The 22,320-nt window shown below is 37.9% G+C and overlaps 1 protein-coding gene across 14 annotated transcripts in view; it reads right to left on the reverse strand.

The window, feature by feature from the left end:
• Nucleotides 1–22,320, reverse strand: part of EPB41 (erythrocyte membrane protein band 4.1) — a 182,134-nt gene that overhangs the window by 59,312 nt on the left and 100,502 nt on the right. For all 14 annotated transcript variants that reach the window (XM_044938039.2, XM_044938036.2, XM_025278582.3 and 11 more), the window contains exons 6-11: nucleotides 21,652–21,727; nucleotides 19,666–19,884; nucleotides 11,612–11,699; nucleotides 8,125–8,277; nucleotides 6,010–6,107; nucleotides 1,795–1,967 (exon numbers count right to left, since the gene is read on the reverse strand). In XM_044938039.2, the coding sequence (XP_044793974.2) occupies nucleotides 1,795–1,967; nucleotides 6,010–6,107; nucleotides 8,125–8,277; nucleotides 11,612–11,699; nucleotides 19,666–19,884; nucleotides 21,652–21,727 (807 nt within the window). The remainder of the gene's footprint in view (nucleotides 1–1,794; nucleotides 1,968–6,009; nucleotides 6,108–8,124; nucleotides 8,278–11,611; nucleotides 11,700–19,665; nucleotides 19,885–21,651; nucleotides 21,728–22,320) is intronic.

Genomic DNA, 22,320 nt, shown 5'->3' on the forward strand with positions numbered 1-22,320 from the left:
ATTCTGCTTCTGTTTCTACCCATAAACATAAGCCCCATGAGAGCAGGGCCACGTTTGCATGTTCACACCTGTATCCCCAGTAACTAGAATAATACCTGACACACAGAAATGTACAACAAATTGCTGAACAAATAAATGAGTTAAGTATCCAACAACCAACATGTACTCCAATCCACTTACCTGCTATCATATCTTGAGAAAAATTATTTAATCTCTGAGCTTAATTTGTGTGTGTGTGTTATCCACTCAGTTGTCTCCAACTCTTTGTGACTCCATAGACTATAGCCCGCCAGGCGCCTCTGTCCCTGGGATTCTCCAGGCAAGAATACTGGAGTGGGTTGCCATTTCCTTCTCCAGAGAATCTTCCTGACACAGGGATCGAACCTGGGTCTCCTGCATTGCAGGTGGATTCCTTACCATCTGAGCCACCAGGGAACTTAATTCTTAGTGCTATCATGAAGAATAAATAAATCAAAGACTACAATCTGCCTTGTAGAGAAAAACCAGAAAGAAAGAAACCTGATGTGCAGTACAGAAACAGAAGTTCTGCTGCTTGGATAATTTCCCGGCGTGGCTAACCCATTCCTGATTCCTTTAAAGTGAGTTAGGCGTTTCTGATATATGCTCCCACAATGCGACAAACCAGAATACAGTGGCATAGTTCTGGATAATAATTAACAAAATAATAATTCTGTGGCCAGAACATTAACAATATCTTAATGATACTTGATATTTTAGTATCAATTATTAAGTGCCAACCACTGTGCTAAGCATATCATCTCATTTAGTTCTCATGAAAATTCGAGGTATGAATGAGAAAACTCAAACGGATGAAGTAACTCATTCAAGATAGATCATAAATGTAGTGGCCGAGACTGGGAACCAGGTCTGATTCTGTAACCCAAACCTTTAACTACCGTAACACGCACCTTGCTTTTACAGTAGACAACACAGAGCTGCAATCAGCGATACTCTGTTTTGCTTACTGCCTTCTGAACTTTTATTTATTAGCCACCTCTTTTTAGTGGCATAAAGAACTGAATATGGCTTGGGAACTCCCTGGATGTTCAGTGGTTAGGACTCGGCACTTTCACTGCTGGGGCCTGGGTTCAATCCCTGGTCAGGGAACTAAGATCCTGCATGCCATGCGGCACAGCCAGGGAGAAAAAAAAGAACTGAATATGGCTTATTACTTCATTTCATTAATGTTAATGCTCTAAAATCCTTAAGACTAAACTTAGAACAACTGAAACAGATCTTCTGTCAGTATATACAACCATGAAACATTTATTTCCTCCTCCTTTTATTTAAACAAAATTTGGAGACTCCAATAATATGATTGTTTTTTCTGTCTATAATTGACACATGACAAATAGTCTAAACTTTTTCAATGATTGCCACAGCACTAGAGTGAGGCAGACCCTCTCCTTCTTTTCTACTTCAAAAATAACTATTTAAGAATGTCCAAGAGGGTGTTAGTGCAGTATTTTACAGTAGGTTTCTCCCTGTGGCAGAGAATTTTGAATTCTGATTCTAGTGGTATTTAACCCACACTACCTGGCACTGGACCCTGGTCTAGCTACTCCTCTCTCTGGGCCTTTTTTCTCCTTTTCTTAAGGTGATTTCACTAAAGTATACAACTAGTAAGATCCTTTTCATTTTCCACTGACCACCTTTGATTCTTTTATAGATAACGGTACTTTCTTTGCACCTGATCACATCCGATAACCACATTTCCTTTCTCTCTCTCTAAAGAGTTAGGATGACAAGAAATCATTAATTCTCAGTACAAACCTCCATCAAGGCTTCGGGATGCCCGTTTGCTTGCTGTGCGCTCAAAGTGTGGGGCAGGCCTGTCAATCAGAGCACTAGCTTGCCTGGTCTGAGCCTGAGTTCGGCCACTGTATCGGAATTTGGATCCCAGGGCAAGAAATTTGCTTTTAGGAATGGTGTCTGTAGATGTCAGTCTGGAGGGAAAAAACATAATAATCATATATTATATACATTATCTTACTCTAATGAGGCTGAAATTAAAGCCAAAATCAAGAATTAAAAAGCTCCATAACTCTCATCAGTTCAGTTCAGTCGCTCAGTCGCGTTCGACTCTTTGCGACCCCATGGACTGTAGCGTGCCAGGCTTCCCTATCACCAACTCCCAGAGTTTACTCAAACTCATGTCCATCGAGTCAGTGATGCCATCCAACTATCTCATCCTCTGTTGTCCCCTTCTCCTCTCGCCTTCAATCTTCCCCAGCATCAGGGTCTTTTCCAATGAGTCAGTTCTTCGTATCAGGTGGCCAAAGTATTGGAGCTTCAGCTTCAGCATCAGTCCTTCCAATGAATATTCAGGACTGATTTCCTTTAGGATGGACTGGTTGGATCTCCTTGCAGTCCAACGTACTCTTAAGAGTCTTCTCCAACACCACAGTTCAAAAGCATCAATTCTTCGGCGCTCAGCTTTCTCTATAGTCCGGCTCTTACATCCATACATGACTACTGGAAAAACCATAGCTTTCACTAGCGAGACCTTTGTAGGCAAAGTAATGCCTCTGCTTTTTAACATGCTATCTAGGTTGGTCATGGCTTTTCTTCCAAGGAGCAACTGTCTTTTAATTTCAAGGCTGCAATCACCACTGGCAGTGATTTTGGAGCCCAAGAAAATAAAATCTGTCACTGTTTCCATTGTTTCCCCATCTATTTGCCATAAAGTGATAGGACCGGATACCATGATCTTCATTTTTTGAACTTGAGTTTTAAGCCAGCTTTTTCACTCTCATCTTTCACTTTCATCAAGAGGCTCTTTAGTTCTTCTTCGCTTTCTGCCATAATGGTGGTGTCATCTGCATATCTGAGGTTATTGATATTTCTCCTGGCAATCTTGATTCGAGCTTGTGCTTCATCCAGCCCGACATTTCATATATAAGTAGGGTGACAATATACAGCCGTGACATACTCCTTTCCCAATCTGGAACCAGTCTGTTGTTCCATGTCTGGTTCTAACTGCTGCTTCTTGACCTGCATACAGATTTCTCAAGAGGCAGGTAAGGTGGTCTGGTATTCCCATCTCTTGAAGAATTATCACTATACCCCTGTAACATTTTCATCATTTTATATATAAAAGAAACTGAACCTCAAAAAAGGCTACTTGCTTAAGGTCACATAGCTATTAAGAAATAGGGTAGTCACAGAATTCAAGCCCAGAGCTCTTGTTCTACACTCCTAGAATAATTTTGTCAAACGCACTCCAAACTCAATGCCTGGTAATCTATTTAATAGGTTTTTTGGTGTATTTTCAACTCAGAAACCTCATCTTCTTTCTACACAGTACTCTCTGCTCTCTTTTGTCATGGCATTTACTTCACTGAATTGAAACAATCTATGTTCTAGTCTCCACTATGAGACTGTGAGCTCTCTAAGGGTAAAGAATAAAGACTGACTTATTCATCTTTGTGTTTTAACTTCTGGCATAGTGCCTGGCATGAATCTGGCATTCAGTGAATGTTTGCTGAATAAATGTATACATACATTGCTACATCAAATACTACCAAAAAGACAGTCCTCCCCGCCCCTCTTTGGGGTAGCTTATTTTAATTCAGCAAACACTTTCTTTTATGTAATGAAGCATTGTTGTTTAGTCACAAGTTATGTCCAACTTTTTTGCAAGCCCATGGATTGTAGCCCACCAGGCTCCTCTGTCCATGGGATTTCCTATGCAAGAATACTGGAGTGGGTTGCTATTTTCTTTTCCAGGGAATCTTCTCGACCCACAGATTAAACCTGAGTCTCCTCCACTGGCAGGTGGATTTTTTTTACCACTGAGCCATCTGCTGCTGCTGCTGCTGCTAAGTTGCTTCAGTCGTGTCCGACTCTGTGCAGCCCCATAGATGGCAGCCCACCAGGCTCCCCCATCCCTGGGATTCTCCAGGCAAGAATTCTGGAATGGGTTGCCATTTCCTTCTCCAATGCATGAAAGTGAAAAGTGAAAGTGAAGTTGCTCAGTCGTGTCCGACTCATAGCGACCCCATGGACTGCAGCCCACCAGGCTCCTCCATCCATGGGATTTTCCAAGCAAGAGTACTGGAGTAGGGTGCCACTGTCTTCTCCAATTGAGCCATAAGGGAAGCCCAATGAAGCATTACATGTCAATATATCCTCTTATTTTGATGCAGTGGATATAAATATGCTATCCTACAAGTAAATACACCAGATGCAACTGAAATCTATACCATAGATATTAAACATTCAAAATAACTCTTTTTTTTTTTTTTGGTGGGGGGATAAACTAGGAGTTTGGGATCAACATATACACACTACTATATTAAACAGATAACCAACAAGGATCTATTATATAGCACAGGGAAGGATACTCAGTATTTGGTAGTCATTATAAGGGAAAAGCGGAGAAGGCAATGGCACCCCACTCCAGTACTCTTGCCTGGAAAATCTCATGGATGGAGGAGCCTGGTAGGCTGCAGTCCATGGGGTCACTAGGAGTCGGACACGACTGAGAAACTTCACTTTCACTTTTCACTTTCATGCATTGGAGAAGGAAACGGCAACCCACTCAAGTGTTCTTGCCTGGAGAATCCCAGGGACGGGGGAGCCTGGTGGGCTGCCGTCTATGGGGCTGCACAGAGTCGGACACGACTGAAGCGACTTAGCAGTAGCAGTAGCAGTATAAGGGAAAAGAATCTGAAAATAAATATATATATATATATATATATATATATATATATATATATATATATATAACTGAATCACTTTGCTGAACACCTGAAACTAACAAAACATTGTAAAGCAACTATCATTCAATTTTTTAAAAAAAAAGAAAAAAGTTCTTTTTATTCTTCCTCACCTTCATTTAAAACTATTTTCTTGGTTTTAAAGTAGATGATGGAAGCATAAAGAAATATCTTAATGTCAATAATTAAGATTTTTTAATTGAGTGTAACGTGTAACCTGATGGTTTATTTGAAATGAGAATTGAAATGTTATTTTCCCTGACTTATTTTTCTGTACATTGTTCTTTAGTGCGAAGTATGACATAAAAAATACAAATAGAAGAAAAAGATATCATGGTTCTCTCTCTTGAGAGCCATTTATAAAGAGTCAAGTTTATTTATGAATGACATGGCATAAGGTCTGGCATTTGCTTCAAAATAATCTGGGAAGTAGTAGGAAAGAGTGGGTGGGGATACAGAGGAAACAAGATTGGCACTGGGGTGATAATTATTGAAGCCGGGGTTTGGTACAAGGAGAGCCCATTATATTATTCTCTTCACTGTGCTATACATGCAATTTTCATTTTCTTAAAAAGGCTAAAGGACAACAACTAGTTGGCTCTCCTTTCAATGTACGTAATGATTTGTCTGCTGGATTTTAAGTTCCATTAGGACTGGGACCAGAGCTACTAGTGGTTATTCCCAATGTCTATATGAAGGGAAAGCACACAGGAAATGCTTGGCAAATGAACAGAGGGGTTAAGTATGTGGCCTCAGGAAAAGTAAAGGAGATGAAACTTTCTTCTGTCTTCTGTTTATCTGATACAATTGGGCTTCAAAGGTGGTCTCTGTGCTCCCTTTCTGGGGTTGATTAGAACCAGGATAATGATCAGCTTCAAATCTTTAACCTTGTAGAGTAAGAGACCCACAGCAGGTAGTTAGGCACTCCTTAGAAAAATTCCACATGGAGGTCAGTCAGAGTCCCTCTTCCTGGTAGGGCTGGATTTAGCCCCCTAGGGCAATCCCAGAGCCTCTTTTAAACACAGGCTCCTATTCCTCACTCCCTCCTCCTCCCACCACACACAGTAAGATGCTCTGGGCGTGTGGAGGCCGTGTTTTTCAACCCGAAGGAGGGGAACTAGATTCATTTTGTCTTGCTTAAGATGATCTCACCTCAGCTAAAGAAAAGACTGCCAACCATACAAAGAAGGGAATTTCAACAGCAGGTTTAAAATAGAAACACGCATAAATAATTTAATCTTGAAAAATACTGAAGTGAGAACAATACCTGAAAAACGTGTGATGCTCTACACAGACTTTCCATAATTTCTTAGCTGCTCGGTAACTGGGAAGTTTGAATCCGATGGTACTTTCGTACTGTTCTTGCTGTAAGTGTACAGATAAACATGGAACACAAAGTATTAGTCAACTACTGAAACAGGACCAGAGAAACACGGTGCTACAGAGGAGACGGCTGCAAATAAAAAGAATGTTACTAATCTAAGGACGTAAAATAGCACTTGAAAATTTTTCCAACTTAACAAAAGAAATTTATACACTGAAGGTGGTTTTTCATCTTATACTATTTACACATCTTATTTTGTTCAGAAACACACACGCATACATACACCGTACATTTTCTGAGACATAAATAAATCATGTTTTGATGATCCAGACACTGTTCTTCCTGCATTTAGGATACTAGGCTACTCAATAATCAGGGACTGGGATAACAGATGATTCTTCCAATCAACTAATATTATTATGCAGTCATTTTTAGAAATAGAAACTAAAGATTGTGGTTCAAACCAGATTCTTGAAATATTAAATATCTTTTTTTTCTTTGATTGTTCGTTAATTTATCTAGATAATCTCTTTGACTAAACCAAACCACATCCTGCAGGGCTACTGGAAACACTGTCCTGCTTCTCTTGCCTCTGTTTCTGCCTTAAGCATGCTTTATACGATGGAAGGAAACTGACATTAACTTCTAGTGCCTATTATGGCCAATAGCACTGTGATTGGATAGTATCATCTATATTTTTATACACGAGTTTCTTCATGTGTAACTGAGATTAGAGAAGTTACTTGCTCAGTCTCACAGCTATTAACTGGCAGAACCGGAATTTCATGGTTTCCCCTACACCACACTACTTCTAAATCATCTATTGTAGTCATAATATTACATTACACTTCTCAAAATCCTCCTGTTGTTCCTTAGTGCTTTCTAAAGTAAGACTTTTGCATTTTTAGTATATATTATATAGTTAACATTTAAAGAAACAAAGGACTTCCCATGATGGGAAGTATGTGTGTGTACATATATATATATATATGGTGTGGTCTTTTTCTGCCTTCCAACACAAAAAAAGGAAGCCTGCAGAGGGAGAGACTCTTCTATTCACTGTTCCTAGCCCCTAAAATAGTGTCTGACACAAAGAAAGCTGTCAAAAAACATTTGTTGACTGAATGACTCTTGTATCTGGAACTCTTTAACTAGGCACAGGTAAATTATTACGGTCCTAAGCAAATGCTTCAGCGATAACCCTTATCCGAAATGTTAAGGCTGCACATTCAGTATTTCCATGCTGAAACAATGAGTGGTTTTCACCAGCAGATGGCGATACACACGCAGAAAAGCTTCTTTACATTAGTGGGCGCTCTTCTGCTGAGAGATTTTAGAGCTGTCGTCTCATGTGATCTTCACATCAACCTTGACAGAAGAAGGTACTATCCCCCTTGAGTGATAAAGAATGCCTGAGATCTGTCAAGGGTCTTTTACTTAGTAGGTGGCAGAATAGGTATTGGAACTTTTTTTTAAAATTTAATTCCTACGTGAACAAGTTTCTGCTATACCATGACAGGGCTTTAATATAAAAGTTAGACTTAGCCAGCATTGGTATATCCTGAAAATTGACTACCAACTAACCACTGAGTTATCTGGTACAAAGTTGAACATCCAACTCGACTACAAATCTAGAACTTGACCCTGGAACACATTTCCAGTCACTACAAATACATTTATTTATATAAGATAAGGGATGTGTGGTGCAAAATGAAAGGAATTTAAACTCACAGGTTAAATATCTCATGCTATTTAATTTAAAAATATTTTCCATCAAGTTTTTACCTGGAGCAAACAAGGAACAAGTTTATTAATCCAAATTTCACTGCTGGCCTTGGTGTATTTGCTTATATGAAGAGAACTGTCCAGAAAACCAACAACAGTAAAGGAAGGAAGAAGCATCATGGGACTGATTACTTTAGGAAACAAAATACCAGCGCCTAAACAGTTGGCTGTAGAGAGACCTCAGAGATGATCACATGGGAAACAGGCGTGAAGAGCTGTTTTAGACATGATCTGTGTTTGATTCAGGAGGAAAGGGAATCACGAGCTCTGTACCTCTCCAGGTCGAATCTTAATGAAAAAGCTGCTACGTTTGTAAGAAATCTTCAGCACTTTGGGCCAAGGAAAGCGGTTAATTCTCAGCTTTTCTTTGTAAACCAGAAGGCCACTAGAGCAGACACCTAGGATGATATCCACGCCCTCCAAGTCCTGAGGAAAAAAGAGTTAGAATGTCAGTCTTGAGCCAAATGCTCAACATAGCTCACTTTTATTAGACAATCTGAAGCTATCAACAACCCAAAATAGTTACCCTAACAACTGTAACCCATGGAATTACTTGGTCTACGTCAAAATGTTGTTACTATACCACATTTTAAAAAATCATCATTATTACCTATCATAACTATCTTTAAAATTCCAAATGACACTCTTTAATACTATTTCTATAATCTGCTCTAAGGAAATAATTCAAATCACAGAAGAAGCTTTATACATGATAATGTTCAGAATGTTTTAAGAGTGAAAAACTGTATATAACCTAAATATCCAAGCATTAGGCTTAAATTTTGCCTATCCATATAGTGAAATATGATGTAGCTGTTAAAATAGTTAGATTAGATTTTGGAAGATAAATGGGAAAATAACTATGTTGTTAACATTAAGTGAAATAAAGCAGGACAAAATTGCATATATAATTTAATTCCAACAATATAAAAGATTTTCATAGAAGAAAGATGTGTACACCAAAATGTTATTAATGCCATTCTTTAGGTGGTACAATTACGAGAAATTTTTTATTTTAGTTTTCTATACTTTAATTACAATAGACATGTATTGTCTTTTAAAAAGCATTCAAATGTCAAAAAACTAACACATGTATGTAAAAAAATTCAAATAATACAGAAATGTGTAAAATTTTAAAAATCTACCCTCATCCTTCCATACTCTTTAATAGTAACCAGTACTAATTTGAAAATTTCCTGAATTATCCTATTTTCTAGGCACATACAATTATGTGTGCATAATACATATGTGTGTGCTGTGTGTGTGCTAAGTTACTTCAGTTGTGTCCAACTCTCTGTGACCTTATTGACTGTAGGCTGCCAGGGTCCTCTGTCAAAGGATTCTCCTGGCAAGAATACTGGAGTGGGTTGCCATTTCCTGCTCCAAGGGATCTTCCCAACCCAGGGATCGAACCCATGTCTCTTATGTCTCCTGCATTGGCAGGTGGGCTCTTTACCACTAGCACCACATGGGAAACCCCAATATATACATACATACATGTAAATATATTACTTATATATATGTCACCCTTATAACGGAGAAGGCAGTGGCACCCCACTCCAGTACTTTTGCCTGGAAAATCCCATGGACGGAGGAGCCTGGTAGGCTGCAGTCCATAGGGTCGCTAGAGTCGGGCACGACTGAGCGACTTCACTTTGACTTTTCACTTTCATGCATTGGAGAAGGAAATGGCAACCCACTCCAGTGTTCTTGCCTGGAGAATCCCAGGGACGGGAAGCCTGGTGGGCTGCCGTCTATGGGGTCGTACAGAGTTGGACACGACTGAAGTGACTTAGCAGCAGCAGCACCTTTATAATGAGGAAAACAACTAGAAAAAAATTAAAATTCAGTCCTTGAGGGTGGAAACTATATCTAACTCATTTCTGTATCATCCCAAATCCTGTTATTGACAATATGCTTGGTAAGTGTTTACATTGAGTTTATTACCTGCCCATATTATCAATCACAATTGATTCAAGGAAAATAAATTTCACCTGAGTTCATCTCTACAGCTGACTATTTATTTAGATAAGTAATAAAAACCCAACGTTACATGCTTCTAAATGACTCCCTTCCCCAAAATGAGTACAGAGAAACATATTAGTGTCTACATGTGCTATGTACAAGCACAACAGAGAGAAAAAGAAATAATATTCAGCTTCAACTCAATGACTACATAACACAATTTCCCAGAAGATGCCCCCTTAAGGTCTTAAAGCCTGTGGGTACAATTACATCCCTCTTTTAACTAGACGTTTTGAAGAAATAATTTGCTTTACAGCATTTGGCAAAGGAATATGCTGCCTGATTCCTCATGCATTCCTGATAACTACTGAATTAACACAAGCCTCCAGCAGAAATTGAGACGCAAAACCTCACCAGTTCAGTTCTGGACCTGACCTGATCTTCCTACCATCTACTTCTGAGAGTCACAGAAGTTACAACACCCAGCCCAAACAATCCAGAGCAACATCAAGAAAACTCACTAACATACAAAGGAATCTTATTAGGGTTATTAGAAATCCAAATAAGGAAGAGACTTCAGATACAGATATTCAAGTTGGGAAAAGCCTGAAAGGTCACTTTAGTCCAATTACCACAAAATGTTTGAAGGTCCTTTTCTAAATTGCTACCAAGTGATTATTCTGCCTAACCTGGAATATCTCCAGAGAACTCTGTCCCTTCTGAGGTAGCGCATCCCACCTTTGAAATAGCTCTGTTAGACAAACTGCCCAACTGAGTCAAACAGTATCTCCCTGCAGTTCCCAGTTTACCTGCTCCAGTGTTACATCTTAGAGGCACAGTAAAACCTTTGCTTCACACACTAATCCTTGAAACCCATAAAGACTGCTATTATATCTTCCCTAAACTTTCCCTTCTGTGGGTTAAGTATCCCTATTCTTTTGCCTGTTTCTCACTGGACATGGGTTTGATTCATCGTATATCCTAGTTAAATTTCACTGAATGAACCTCCGATCATCCCTTGAGCCTTTTCCCTCACAAACTCCTCAACCTCCCCAGCCATTTCAGTAGCTGAAGGTGAGAGAAGTCAAGCGACATCCTGGCATTATTCATTGTGTTAGACTGTCTTGGGTTGAATGGGGATGAAAGCTCAAGTTTCCAGTTACCTAACCCAGTGGTTCTCAAGTGAGCCATCTGTGTTCCTCCTGTGTGCATCAGAATCACCTGGAGAGCTTGTTAAAACAGAGAGCTGGGCCCTACCCCCAGAGTTTCTGATTCAGTAACTCTGGGATGGGAACTGAGATGAGCATTTCAAACAAGTTCCTAGACAATGCTAAGTGATTCTCAGATTCAAGCATGAAGGGATATTCATTAAATCTGGAGACTAAGCCTCTCTTCCACAGTCAATCAGAATACCTGGGAGGAGCTCAGGAATCTGTATACTTAACAAATAGCCCAGGTGATTCTGAGGTAGGTAACTGGCTATGAAACAAGCCTCGCTGTCACTCTGCATTTGTAAATGTATCTGCATTTTAGGAAGTGACCATTTCTTCTGCTCTTGGCACTGTATCTTTTGATCTTTACAGTTGCTTAGGTGTGAAACCTCGTTCTGCTGGTGGAATTGCAAACGGGCAACTCAACTCATATACTTAATACACTTGACTGATTCAACTGACAGACAACATTATAACAAGAATTACTATCTCCTCTGAATGTTTCATAATACCCTAGGTAAAGGTTGGTACGATGTACTATATGACACAGGTCTGATACATGCATATTAATAAGTTACCATTACCTTTGCTTTATGAAGGTCAACACCATACATAGACAACTTTTTGGCATTCTCAAGAAATTCCAGGTCAGCCTGAGCTGGAGTCATGGACCTTTGATAGAAGGAAAAAAAAAGCTTTCAGTGTCACAGTGTCAATGTTTATAATAATAGCATTTGTATATCACTTTTACTTTACATAAACATATAAATGTATACATACCAATAGATACGTAGATGTATTTCATGTTCCTAAAAATAGAATATTATATATGGAAAAGGACTCATCCCTACCTGTGTCTAAATAATTGAAATATGCCTTAGAAAAAGAGCTCTTGGAGAAACAAAAAGTTACCAAAAAGCTATTAGAAGAAAAGTTTTTTTTTAATCCTACTAAAATTCTTTAAAGCTGCCTCATCCACCATCAGTTCTGCTCCTCCCTCTCCTTAGCCCTTTTCTTCAACACACATAAACTCCTCCCACTAATTTATCTTGCCAAGGAGGTGACCAAATTAAATCCTCTGAGGGCATGATACAGTTTACAATATCCTCTTAGCTGCCCTTTTCTCTCCATATCCCTGAATTGAGTTATTATGGAAATTAAACAGGAGGGCAGCTGAAGTTGCTTAACTGGGGATTCTTAATGGGGGCAGGCTTGATGAAAAGAAAATTTCTGGTAACAGATGGTGTCCTGCCCACTGATCTAAACAAAATAAATTGGTTAATAGAAGCATGTAGATAAAAGGGCTGCTCTCTCTGTTATTAAGATGTCTTCATTACAAAGCATATAATGAATCAAATTTGTTTGAAAACAATCAGCCTCATAGTCTAAACACTCACTATGACAGTCTTTCCTTCTTCTTTATAACTTTTTTCTCTTTTGAAAAGTGCTCATGAGCTAGGTTGAGCTTTAAAGAAAAAGATATTACTCTTAGTGCTGCACAATTCAGAACCAATCAAATAGAACTTCATAGTAACAATAATGCAGCCACACCCCCGAAGAAAAACCCCTGTAAATGCCTGTTTCCCAAAAGACTGCCTGCCTCAAGCTATAAAAAAGCAGCAGTGACCTATTCATTTAACAAGAGAAAGTCTCTTTCAAAGCCATCTGTCTTTATCCTCATTAAAAACAACAAAGGAGGACTTCCCTGGTGGTTCAGTGGTTAAGACACCATGCTTCCAATGCATGGAATTCCTGGTTGGGGACCTAAGATCCCACATGCTGCCTGGTGCAGCCAAAAAAGACAAGAAGAACAAAGGGTTCCTTGGAATAACAAACCCCCTCCCCAATTTAAAAAAATAAAAAATCTGGAAAGAAACTGCATACTTGTTAATGACTCAGCATCCCTGAATAAAAACTTCTGCAAGCGCAAAAATATCACACCTGAATGCTATTAATGACTAAAATTGAACATACACACAAAAAGAACGGGGAAATAAGCACTTGAACAAGCAATTTTGCATGTTCAACTCATTAAGAACGTCTCAGGAAAGTTTTATATTTTTTTCTCTCACTTTTAGTTTCTAGTTAAGGTTACTCCCACTTTTCAGATTTGGGGCATTTTGTTGTTGTTAGTATTATTGATAGCTTGAAGTTTAGAATTTGAAGCTGGAATGGGGCTAGAAGATTATAGAGTCCAACACTTTCATTCTGCTGATAAAGAAATAGGGCTCAAGGGATTACATGATCATGGGCAAGTTATAAGTCTTAGTTTAAGGCAGCAGGCTTTAGCCAGGACCCAAGTCACATCATTAGAGCTGGCTCCTGCACTTAAGAGTATGACATCAATCTCCTATAAAGTAAGAACTGTAATAATACCTACTTCCTGAGACTAGTATCAGAAATGATTTTTTTTTAATCTTTGGATGTAGCTGGAGCATGTGTGTGTACTTACTTACATCTCTATCTATCCATCCATCTATCCATCAGAAACAGTTTTTGCTGAAACCTGCAGTTTTAACGCAATACCATAGGAGTCATTTTAGTTTCCTTTTCACTGTAATTTCTATCTCCGTTTACTGACAGAAACTTGACTCCCATTATCCTTAATACACTAATTTGATCAACCCCCCACTGCTCCTCCATACAGAACCAATCTCTACTTCCTGCCACTGACTCCTCCCTGACATGGATGCCCTCTTCACTGGCTTAGACTCTGAATTCCCCATGCTAGGCTGCTCCCCACACGTGTCCTCACTCAGATTCTGACCCCTGGGGTTAGGCTACCCCTTCCATAGACATCTTCACCCTGCTCAGGATTCAACACTTGTATCAGGTACCACTCCATACGGATGTCCTCTGCAGGCCTTACCCTTACATGGACGCCCTTCTCACTCTGTTCTGCCTCTGATAACCACAACCATGTGCCCACCCATGACTCCCTTTTCATCCTATTTGAGCTCTGACTTCTCCTGCAAGGCTGGCCCCCCACAACAAACACTCTCCTCACCCTGCTTAGGCCCCAGTATCCCCAACCAGACTGCCTCCCAGCATGGATGACTATCTTGCTCTATCCCACCTAACGGCTTTAGAACACAATTGTTTCAGGAAGCTTTTTCTGATTATAAAAATCATACATTCATTGTATAAAATTTGGAAAATATCTTTAAGAGCATAAAAAAAAAAAACCCAGAAGAAAGTTTCCCATAATCCCACCAACCACAGATACCTGTGCATGTAAATGCAATCATATTTTACAATTAAACCACAAATTAAACTTAATTATTTTTGACTTAATGTTTTAAAGATTGTGTTTTTTCCTATATTTTCCAAGACTCTTGAAAATAGTAACAAACTAGCTGGAAAGAGATTAGACAGCTCTAAACTATTAGGAGTACTGTTTTGAATTTATTCAGTACCACTTAATAATTTACTATTTGAAAATTTTTTTTTTTTTACTTTTTTATTTATTTATTTATTTATTTTTTTACTATTTGAAATTATTGCAGCTTACAAGAAGTACCTAACCAGAGAGTTTGGCACAGGTTAATTTTCGCTCAATAAAAAGAGAAGTTATAACAAAGTTTCCCTGTATTTATTTTGAGCAAGCAGAGTCAGGATACAGAGCCACTCGGTGAGTTCCAGTGTTAAATGACAGCTTTTTTTCCTTTTTTTTTTTTAAATGGGAAAAGCTGCTTTATTCAGGAAGCCAGCAACCTAGGAAGATGGTGGACTAATGTCCTAAAATCATCTCCAAGTTGCTCGTTAGGAGACAAAGGTTTTTAAGGCATTGTGAGGGAGGGGGTACAGTTTGCAGCGTCAGCTCGTGTACAATTCTCAGGTTGGTTGGCATAAAGGCAAAGTTTCAAGCATCACCCATCTTCTGGATATCAACCAATTTGGGGTCCACATGCTTGCAAGTCAACAGTTTTCATCTGGTGGGGGATGTGACATCCTTTTAATAACATTGTTGCATCTCCAGATTAAAGACTGTGGTTTCAAATAATTAAGTAGGGGACAACTGACAACTTTACATTATCTTTCTAGTCCCCATAAATGGAGGACAATTAATTTTAAGCCTTGATTTGCTAGTGTATGTTTAATGTGAATTATAGCTTCACAGTTTCTGTCTAGGCAAACAAAGAGCCACTACTAAGGATTCCATGTATGTAGTCTGTCTTCTATTTATCTGAGGAATGGGATCAATGCATAGTAAATGCTTCTGCCTAAGCAGAAGTCTCTTTGGACTGATTAAAATGTCACATTGTTGGGACATAATTAAAATTCCCATTTGGCTTTCTGTTTGTGAGGACTGCCAATCTTTCCAAAAAGGAGCAAGTAAATTCCAAGATGACAGACCTCTAAATTTTCTGATCATGGAGATACATTACTGCTCAATTTCTATCCATACACCTCACAGAACATCAACTGGAACATATCCATCTGTCCTCTGAGATCATTTCACCTATTTGGATTTAAAGTCAGTTCCCAAAAGCAGTTGTCTAAACCCAGACTCACACTCATTACTGGCAAAATGGAATAAGAATATTTATTTTCCTAACAAATATTGGAAATTTTACTATATACTAATCATTGTGCAAAGCACTTCACATGAATTTCTGATTAAATAATCACAAAATTCACAGTATCATCCTTTTGTTTCAGATGGAAAAATGGAAACTTGGAGAGCTTAGGTAACTAGCATGCATGTGTGTTACGGTTGCTGCAGTTGTGTCCAGCTCTTTTTGATCCTGTAGACTCTAGCCCACCAAGCTCCTCTGTCCAGGGGATTCTCCAGGCAAGAGCACTGGGAGTGGGTTGCCATGCCCTCCTCCAGGGGATCTTCCCAACTCAAGGACTGAACCTGGGTCTCCCGCATTTCAGGCAGATTCGTTACCATCTAAACCACCAGGGAAGCCCTTAAGTAACTTACTAAGAATCATAAAGCTAATAAGGAATGGAGACTGAATTCAAAGTAAGACAGGCTGACTCCTGAGCCCAGGCTTTTGCCTTAGTGCCTAGCTCAGTGGTTCTCAAAATTTTGACCTCAGGATCCCTTACCTCTCAATAATTACTGAGGACTCTAAAGAGCTTTTATTAAATGTGGGTTATTTCTATCAATATTCACTATAATGGAAGGTAAAACTAATAAAATTTGGAACTACTGATTAAATCTTTAAAGAATAACAATAAAAAAACTCATATTTTAACAACTTTTTTTTAAAATAACAACATTTTCCCAAACTGTTGTTAAGGAGCGGCATTGTTTTCCATATTTATAAAATTTTTTTAATGTGTGACTTAGAAGACAGCTGGATTCTCCTGTCTAACTACTTCTGAATTCAATCTATTGCAATAGTTGAATTTGGTTGTAGTATATGAAGAAACCTGAGCTCATACAGATATGTAGTTGGAAAATGAAGAATTGATGATTAAAAATCTTCTTTGATACTTACTACACTAAAACTCAACAATGGCAATTTTCTAAGGGGGTTTCCAATGTGAAATCTGAAGACATAATGGTGAACTTTTGTAACCTGTTATATTAAAATCCATTGGCCTATCTTGCATTTTGAATGGACTTTTTATAGTTATGCATGATTTTGTAACATCATGCATTTCATATCTGAAAAATATTGGTTGACTGAATAATCCAAGTCCTCCAAATGCTGACACATTTCATTGTACAGTATTAAAAGAAGATAATCACATGCATTAAAGTCATCACCAACTCCATCAGAAAAGTCTTTTAAGTATTTGGAGCCTGTCAAGACCATGATGGCAAATATAAGTTTTACAAAATTCTAATTTTCTCTTAAAAGCTTGAATTTTATCATTAGCAACAAACAGTTGGTTGTTTACCAACCCTTAAAGGACTGGCTCATTTCTTTTTTTTTTGAGAAAATGTATGCCAAACAACCAAGTCTGAATAATCATAGTCATTAATCATAGTTATTTTTTTTCAAACGAAAAAGGTGTTGCACCAAAAAAAAGTGACTAATTCAGCTGAGAATGTAAAACAATTATACAAGTGTTTTTCCTCAAGATAACTGTTGTACCTCAGTATGCAGCACAAGTGCTTTCTGGGTACTTCCTATTAAATCACACAGAATATTAAACAGAATGTATTTAAGATTTAAAATAATCAATACTTTTTACTACTTCATCATGAAAATTTTTAAGTGAACAGGCAGATTTTAAAATATTTCACCTTTCAACTGCAAGTTAAAAAATAAAAGTGCACCCTAGTGAAGCATACAATGACCAGTAGTACAGTTTGGTGCCAACTGCCTTGATTTGTGCTCCACCATTTCAACAAAGGGCTTCCCAGGTGGCGCAGCGGTAAAGAATCTACCTGCCAGTACAGAAGACACAGGAGACACAGGTTCAATCCCTGGTCAGGAATATCCCCTGGAGTAGGAAATGGCAACCCATTCTTGTCTGGAAAATTCCATGGACAGAGGAGCATGGCAGGCTACAGGCCATAGGGTCACAAAGAGTCAGACATGATTGAAGTGACTGAGCATACACGGCTTAATTCAAACAGTGGTTATAAAGATTGAATATGATATTACACATAAAGTGCTTAGCATGGTATCTGGCACATAATAACACACACATAATAATTAGCTGCTTATGATATGATGATGACTATGTTAACAATGCATAAAGGAGAATCAAGCATTGCATGAAATTTAGACTGCAAAGTCCTCCCAAACCTGAAATTCTATTACGATCAAATATACGTCAAAATCATCAGCGACAGAAGTAAGGCATCAATCATAATCTAACACCACTATTTTCTGCTGTTGTGCTCCACAGCAGCAGTAAAATATTTTCTTTTTACTTTGAGCAACCATTTTATTGATTGCTCAAAGATTACACTACTAATAAAAATTATTTTAAAATTGTTAGATAAAAAGAACACTTCCCTACAATCCTGACATTCTAACAAATAATTTTAATTGACTGCTTCTTTCTACCACTTACTTTTGCATACATGTATTTGTGTGCATAATTACATATTTTACATATACATATAAATTTCTAGAATTATAATCAGAATATTAATAAGTATCTTAAACACATATTTTGTGCTTCCCTGGTGGCTCAGCAGTAAAGAATCCGCCTACAGTGCAGAAGACATAGGTTCAGTCCCTAGGTTGAGAAGATCTCCTGGAGAAGGGAATGGCTACCCACTGCAGTATTCTTGCCTGGGAAATCTAATTGACAGAGGAACCTGGTGGGCTATAGTCCATGGGGGTCACAAGAGCTGGATACAATGTAGTGACTAAACTACCATCACCAAACACATATTTAAGGACAATACAACATCCTTTAAGTTAGAATCATCAACTAGTTGAAAGTGATTCATTACTGCTCTTAGATATCAAAGTATTGTAATGTATATACCCAAACTTGAAAAACAAACCTTGGCAATTATCTGTAGAAACAGCGTGATCTCATTAGAGTGGGGTGATTGTTATAAGACTATTGTTACATAGATGAAAGACTTTAAAGTTCTTATTATGGTTCTCATGACTGAGGGACTGGAACCTACAACGGGAATAAGGCAACTAGAACTGGGGGACCTTGAGTTAACACTCTCTTATCTGAAGCATCTTAATCCATGCAATCCTACTGGAACCACTCTAAGGAAAATAAGATGTTTCAACAGCTAGACTACTGTACGACCACTCAGGATTTCTCAGCAGTGTGACCTTCTGGGGCATCCTAGCCTAATTCATGCTAACATAATTCAAGGTGCCAACTCAAGGCCAGGACAGACATTCTCCAAGATATGCCTAGGCAGCTGGTAAAATTTAGCTCGGAGAAGTCACTCATATAACAATGGGATATATTGTAGGAAGAAACACATTTTTCTGGGATATTAATATTAGCTAATGTTCATTAAATTTTTACTATGTGTAAGATGTTGTATTGAGTTTTTACACCTATGACCTTTTCTAATCCTATGGCTCACCCTACTTCCTCTGAGGTAATGATCTCTATCAGACATATAAGGAATCTGAGGTTCAGAGAGATTAAGTGAATTACCTGAGGGCACAAGGCTAGGACCAAGCAGAACAAGAATTCAACCCAGCTCAGTCTGACTAAAGCCCTTGTTCCCTTGATCACTGTGTTATACCTCTCACATTACCAGTTATTTTCAAGAAAAAAAAAAAAATTAGTGAATTCAAGAAAGAATTTTAAAATATCTTCAGGGGTTTTATGAGCCCTCTTAAGTCTATTCTTGCACAAAGACCCCAAGTTAAGAACCTCTGCTCTAAAGATCTCAAGGCATCTAGTATAGTATAATACATTTAAATCTAAAAAAAAAGATAAAAGGCAATAGTAATAATAGTTTCCATTTATTGAGCACCTACTGTGTGCCAGCCACTGTGCTTAGGGCTTTACATATATTACCTCATTTAGTTTTCATCCAACAATGCAGCACCATTACTCTGAAAACTTAGGTTCAGAAGGCTTAGAATCCCAAAGAACTGGGAGGGGACTGAGCTCAAGCTGACTCTTTCTCTGTCACCAGTTCCCACTGAGGCGAACACTAAAATCATCCCAGGTCAAGGATTTAAACTTACTGTCAAAGTAAAGACAGCTCAAACCCTGGAGACATACTTACCTGTATGACTTATGCAGTTCCATGACCTTCTCTTCAAGTTCCTTGGTCTGATTTGGGGCCAGTTTAAAATCACTAACATAATCTGCGCCATGGAGTTCTGGATCATAGTCTCCCAGCTCAGACTGGATAGTATAAGAACCTAGTAACGCTAAGGTTGCAAAGGAACAGGGCAGACGTCCAGAAACTATGTCCTGTCGAAGCTGAAGACATAGGTAATACCTATAGCCAAAAGAGAAAAGACGTTACTATATCAGTGACAGAAACAATAACAAAATATAGAGAGAGAAAGGAAGAAAATGGCAAAGACAGGGAGGGAGGGAGAAAGAAAAAGAGCGACTAAGTAAAGATGAGTTAATATTAACAAACTGTTCAATCTAAGCAGAAGGTATATGGTTGTTCATTGTACTGTTTCAGTGTCAGATAGCCCAAACTGGGTTCTTTCAATTTAATCATACCTTCCAGTTTTCCTGTTTTGTAAAAGAGTGTGAATTGGTTAACTCAGTCAGAACAAGGGCTAAGGAGGTCAGGGCCATGATTAATTAGAATCATATCTTGGCTTTGACTATAATAAGATATTGAATAACATATGCATCAGCAATCATTTTTGCTGTCTATGATTAGTCACTACATACATGTTTTTTAAAAGTCAGAGCAATGCCAATCAAATCATTGCTGCTTCGCTTCAGTCGTGTCCGACTGTGCGACTCCATGGACTGCAGCCCACCAGGCTTCTCCGTCCATGGGATTCTCCAGGCAAGAACACTGGAGTGGGTTGCCATTTCCTTCTCCAATCATGAAAGTGGAAAGTGAAAGTGAAGTCGCTCAGTCCTGTCTGACTCTTAGCGACCCCATGGACTGCAGCCTACCAGGCTCTTCTGTCCATGGGATTTTCCAGGCAAGAGTACTGGAGTGGGGTGCCATTGCCTTCTCCAATCAAATCATTAAGAATCTTCAACTCCTCTAAAACACAGGTAGCTAGTACAGAATTTTAGGGATTTGTTATTTGTATATATAATAAACCTTAACAAAGAAAGATGAGTAAGTAGCAACTCTAAGAGAAAGTATTACTTGTGAAACAGAAATAACCAAGATAACTTTTTCAGGCAGAGATATGGCATCTCAACTTCAAGAATGTACGAAGAATAACTAGATAACTTTTTTAATGGTATAGACACTTCACAGTACTTAACAACCAGACTTTTTAGGAGTCTTAGGTTATTCTCTTATTTGAGAGAGTATATTTGTCTGAAATCAGATGGCTGACAGCAAAATCAGAATTAGAAAGTAGTTTCTCAACAACAATTTGATTGAACAAACACTGCCAAATACCTACTATGTATATATAAGGCTCTACATAAGATGCTATGAATAGAAATATTTCCTGTAGTACTTTTTATTAGATATTGTTCTTCCATTTTCCTTTTTTGCTAATATTTACATAGAATCCAATAAAGGACACTTTCTTAAAAGCAATCAGTTAGCTGTTTTTAAACAGTACAAGATTTATTTCATAAATTAAGCAGGCTCAAAAATTACTGAGAAAGATTCAGTTCATGTATTTAATCCTACAATTTAAAAGAGGAATAGGAAGAAAAAATAAGAACACTGAGACTTTAGTTTTTTTGATCCCTTAAAAAAGAACATTACGAGAGAAGAGTATTTAAAACAAAAAAACAGCAGAGCTATTTTGCCACTCTATTTGTGTCCTGTTCTTTGGAGGATGGCATGGTTTATAGAGTCCCTGTCCACAGCATAGCATAATATCCTTGCTAAGCAAGGTTAATTCCCTGCCAATTTCTTCCAGGTGAGTCACAGATATTTGAAGTTTTTAGCCTCACTTATTTGTAAGCCTGCCTTGAAGTAACTAGAAACTTTTTATCTTAGGTTTAATAATTCATCATTTTTCTTTAATTCTAAATGAAGAACTCCCCGGACCTTATGATAATGAAATTACTTATTACATATTTAACTTAATACATTATTTACCTTGTTATATCTTCTGTTAACTGTGCTGGGTCAGGTGGGTAAAACTTTACATTAAATGTGAAATTCCAGGGGACACCTGTAAAAATAAGCAAAGAATTTTATACTTATGTCCAAGTTTCTGGTTGTTAGAATTACCTAAAAGTATTTTTTTTTTTTTTAATCTTTTTTTCCCCTGAGGTCTTCTAATATTGATACTTCTTTGCTCTGTGGATAAAATACTACCCTTATTTAAAAAGAAAAATAAGAAAGTTGTTCAGAGACCATCTAAGAGATTATCTCATTTTTTATTACCAGACTTAATAGTTTTGCTTATAAAATAATATAAGCAAAATAACATGAAACTATCCTCTAGATCAACATGTTTGTAGCAATGGTTTTCAAAATGTGATCTATATACCACTCTGGGTCCTTAAAAGTCCTTCAAGTGATTCATGGATGTTTTCTTTTGGTATTGGTATTATTTATTTGTGACATCTCTCAATATTATGTCAAATAAACAAAAAACATTCTTCCCAGTCATATGGGTGAGATTAGGAGATTACTTTAGAAATAGGAAGGAAGAGGCAATATACATGGCTCTTAGAAACTATAGCTCTAATAAAATATTTTGGGTATGAAAACTACAAGAGTTCAATCCTAAAACTCATACAACTGTTTTATACTTTTAAT

Source organism: Bubalus bubalis, chromosome 2 (assembly GCF_019923935.1).
Source record: "Bubalus bubalis isolate 160015118507 breed Murrah chromosome 2, NDDB_SH_1, whole genome shotgun sequence".
Taxonomy (NCBI): domain Eukaryota; kingdom Metazoa; phylum Chordata; class Mammalia; order Artiodactyla; family Bovidae; genus Bubalus; species Bubalus bubalis.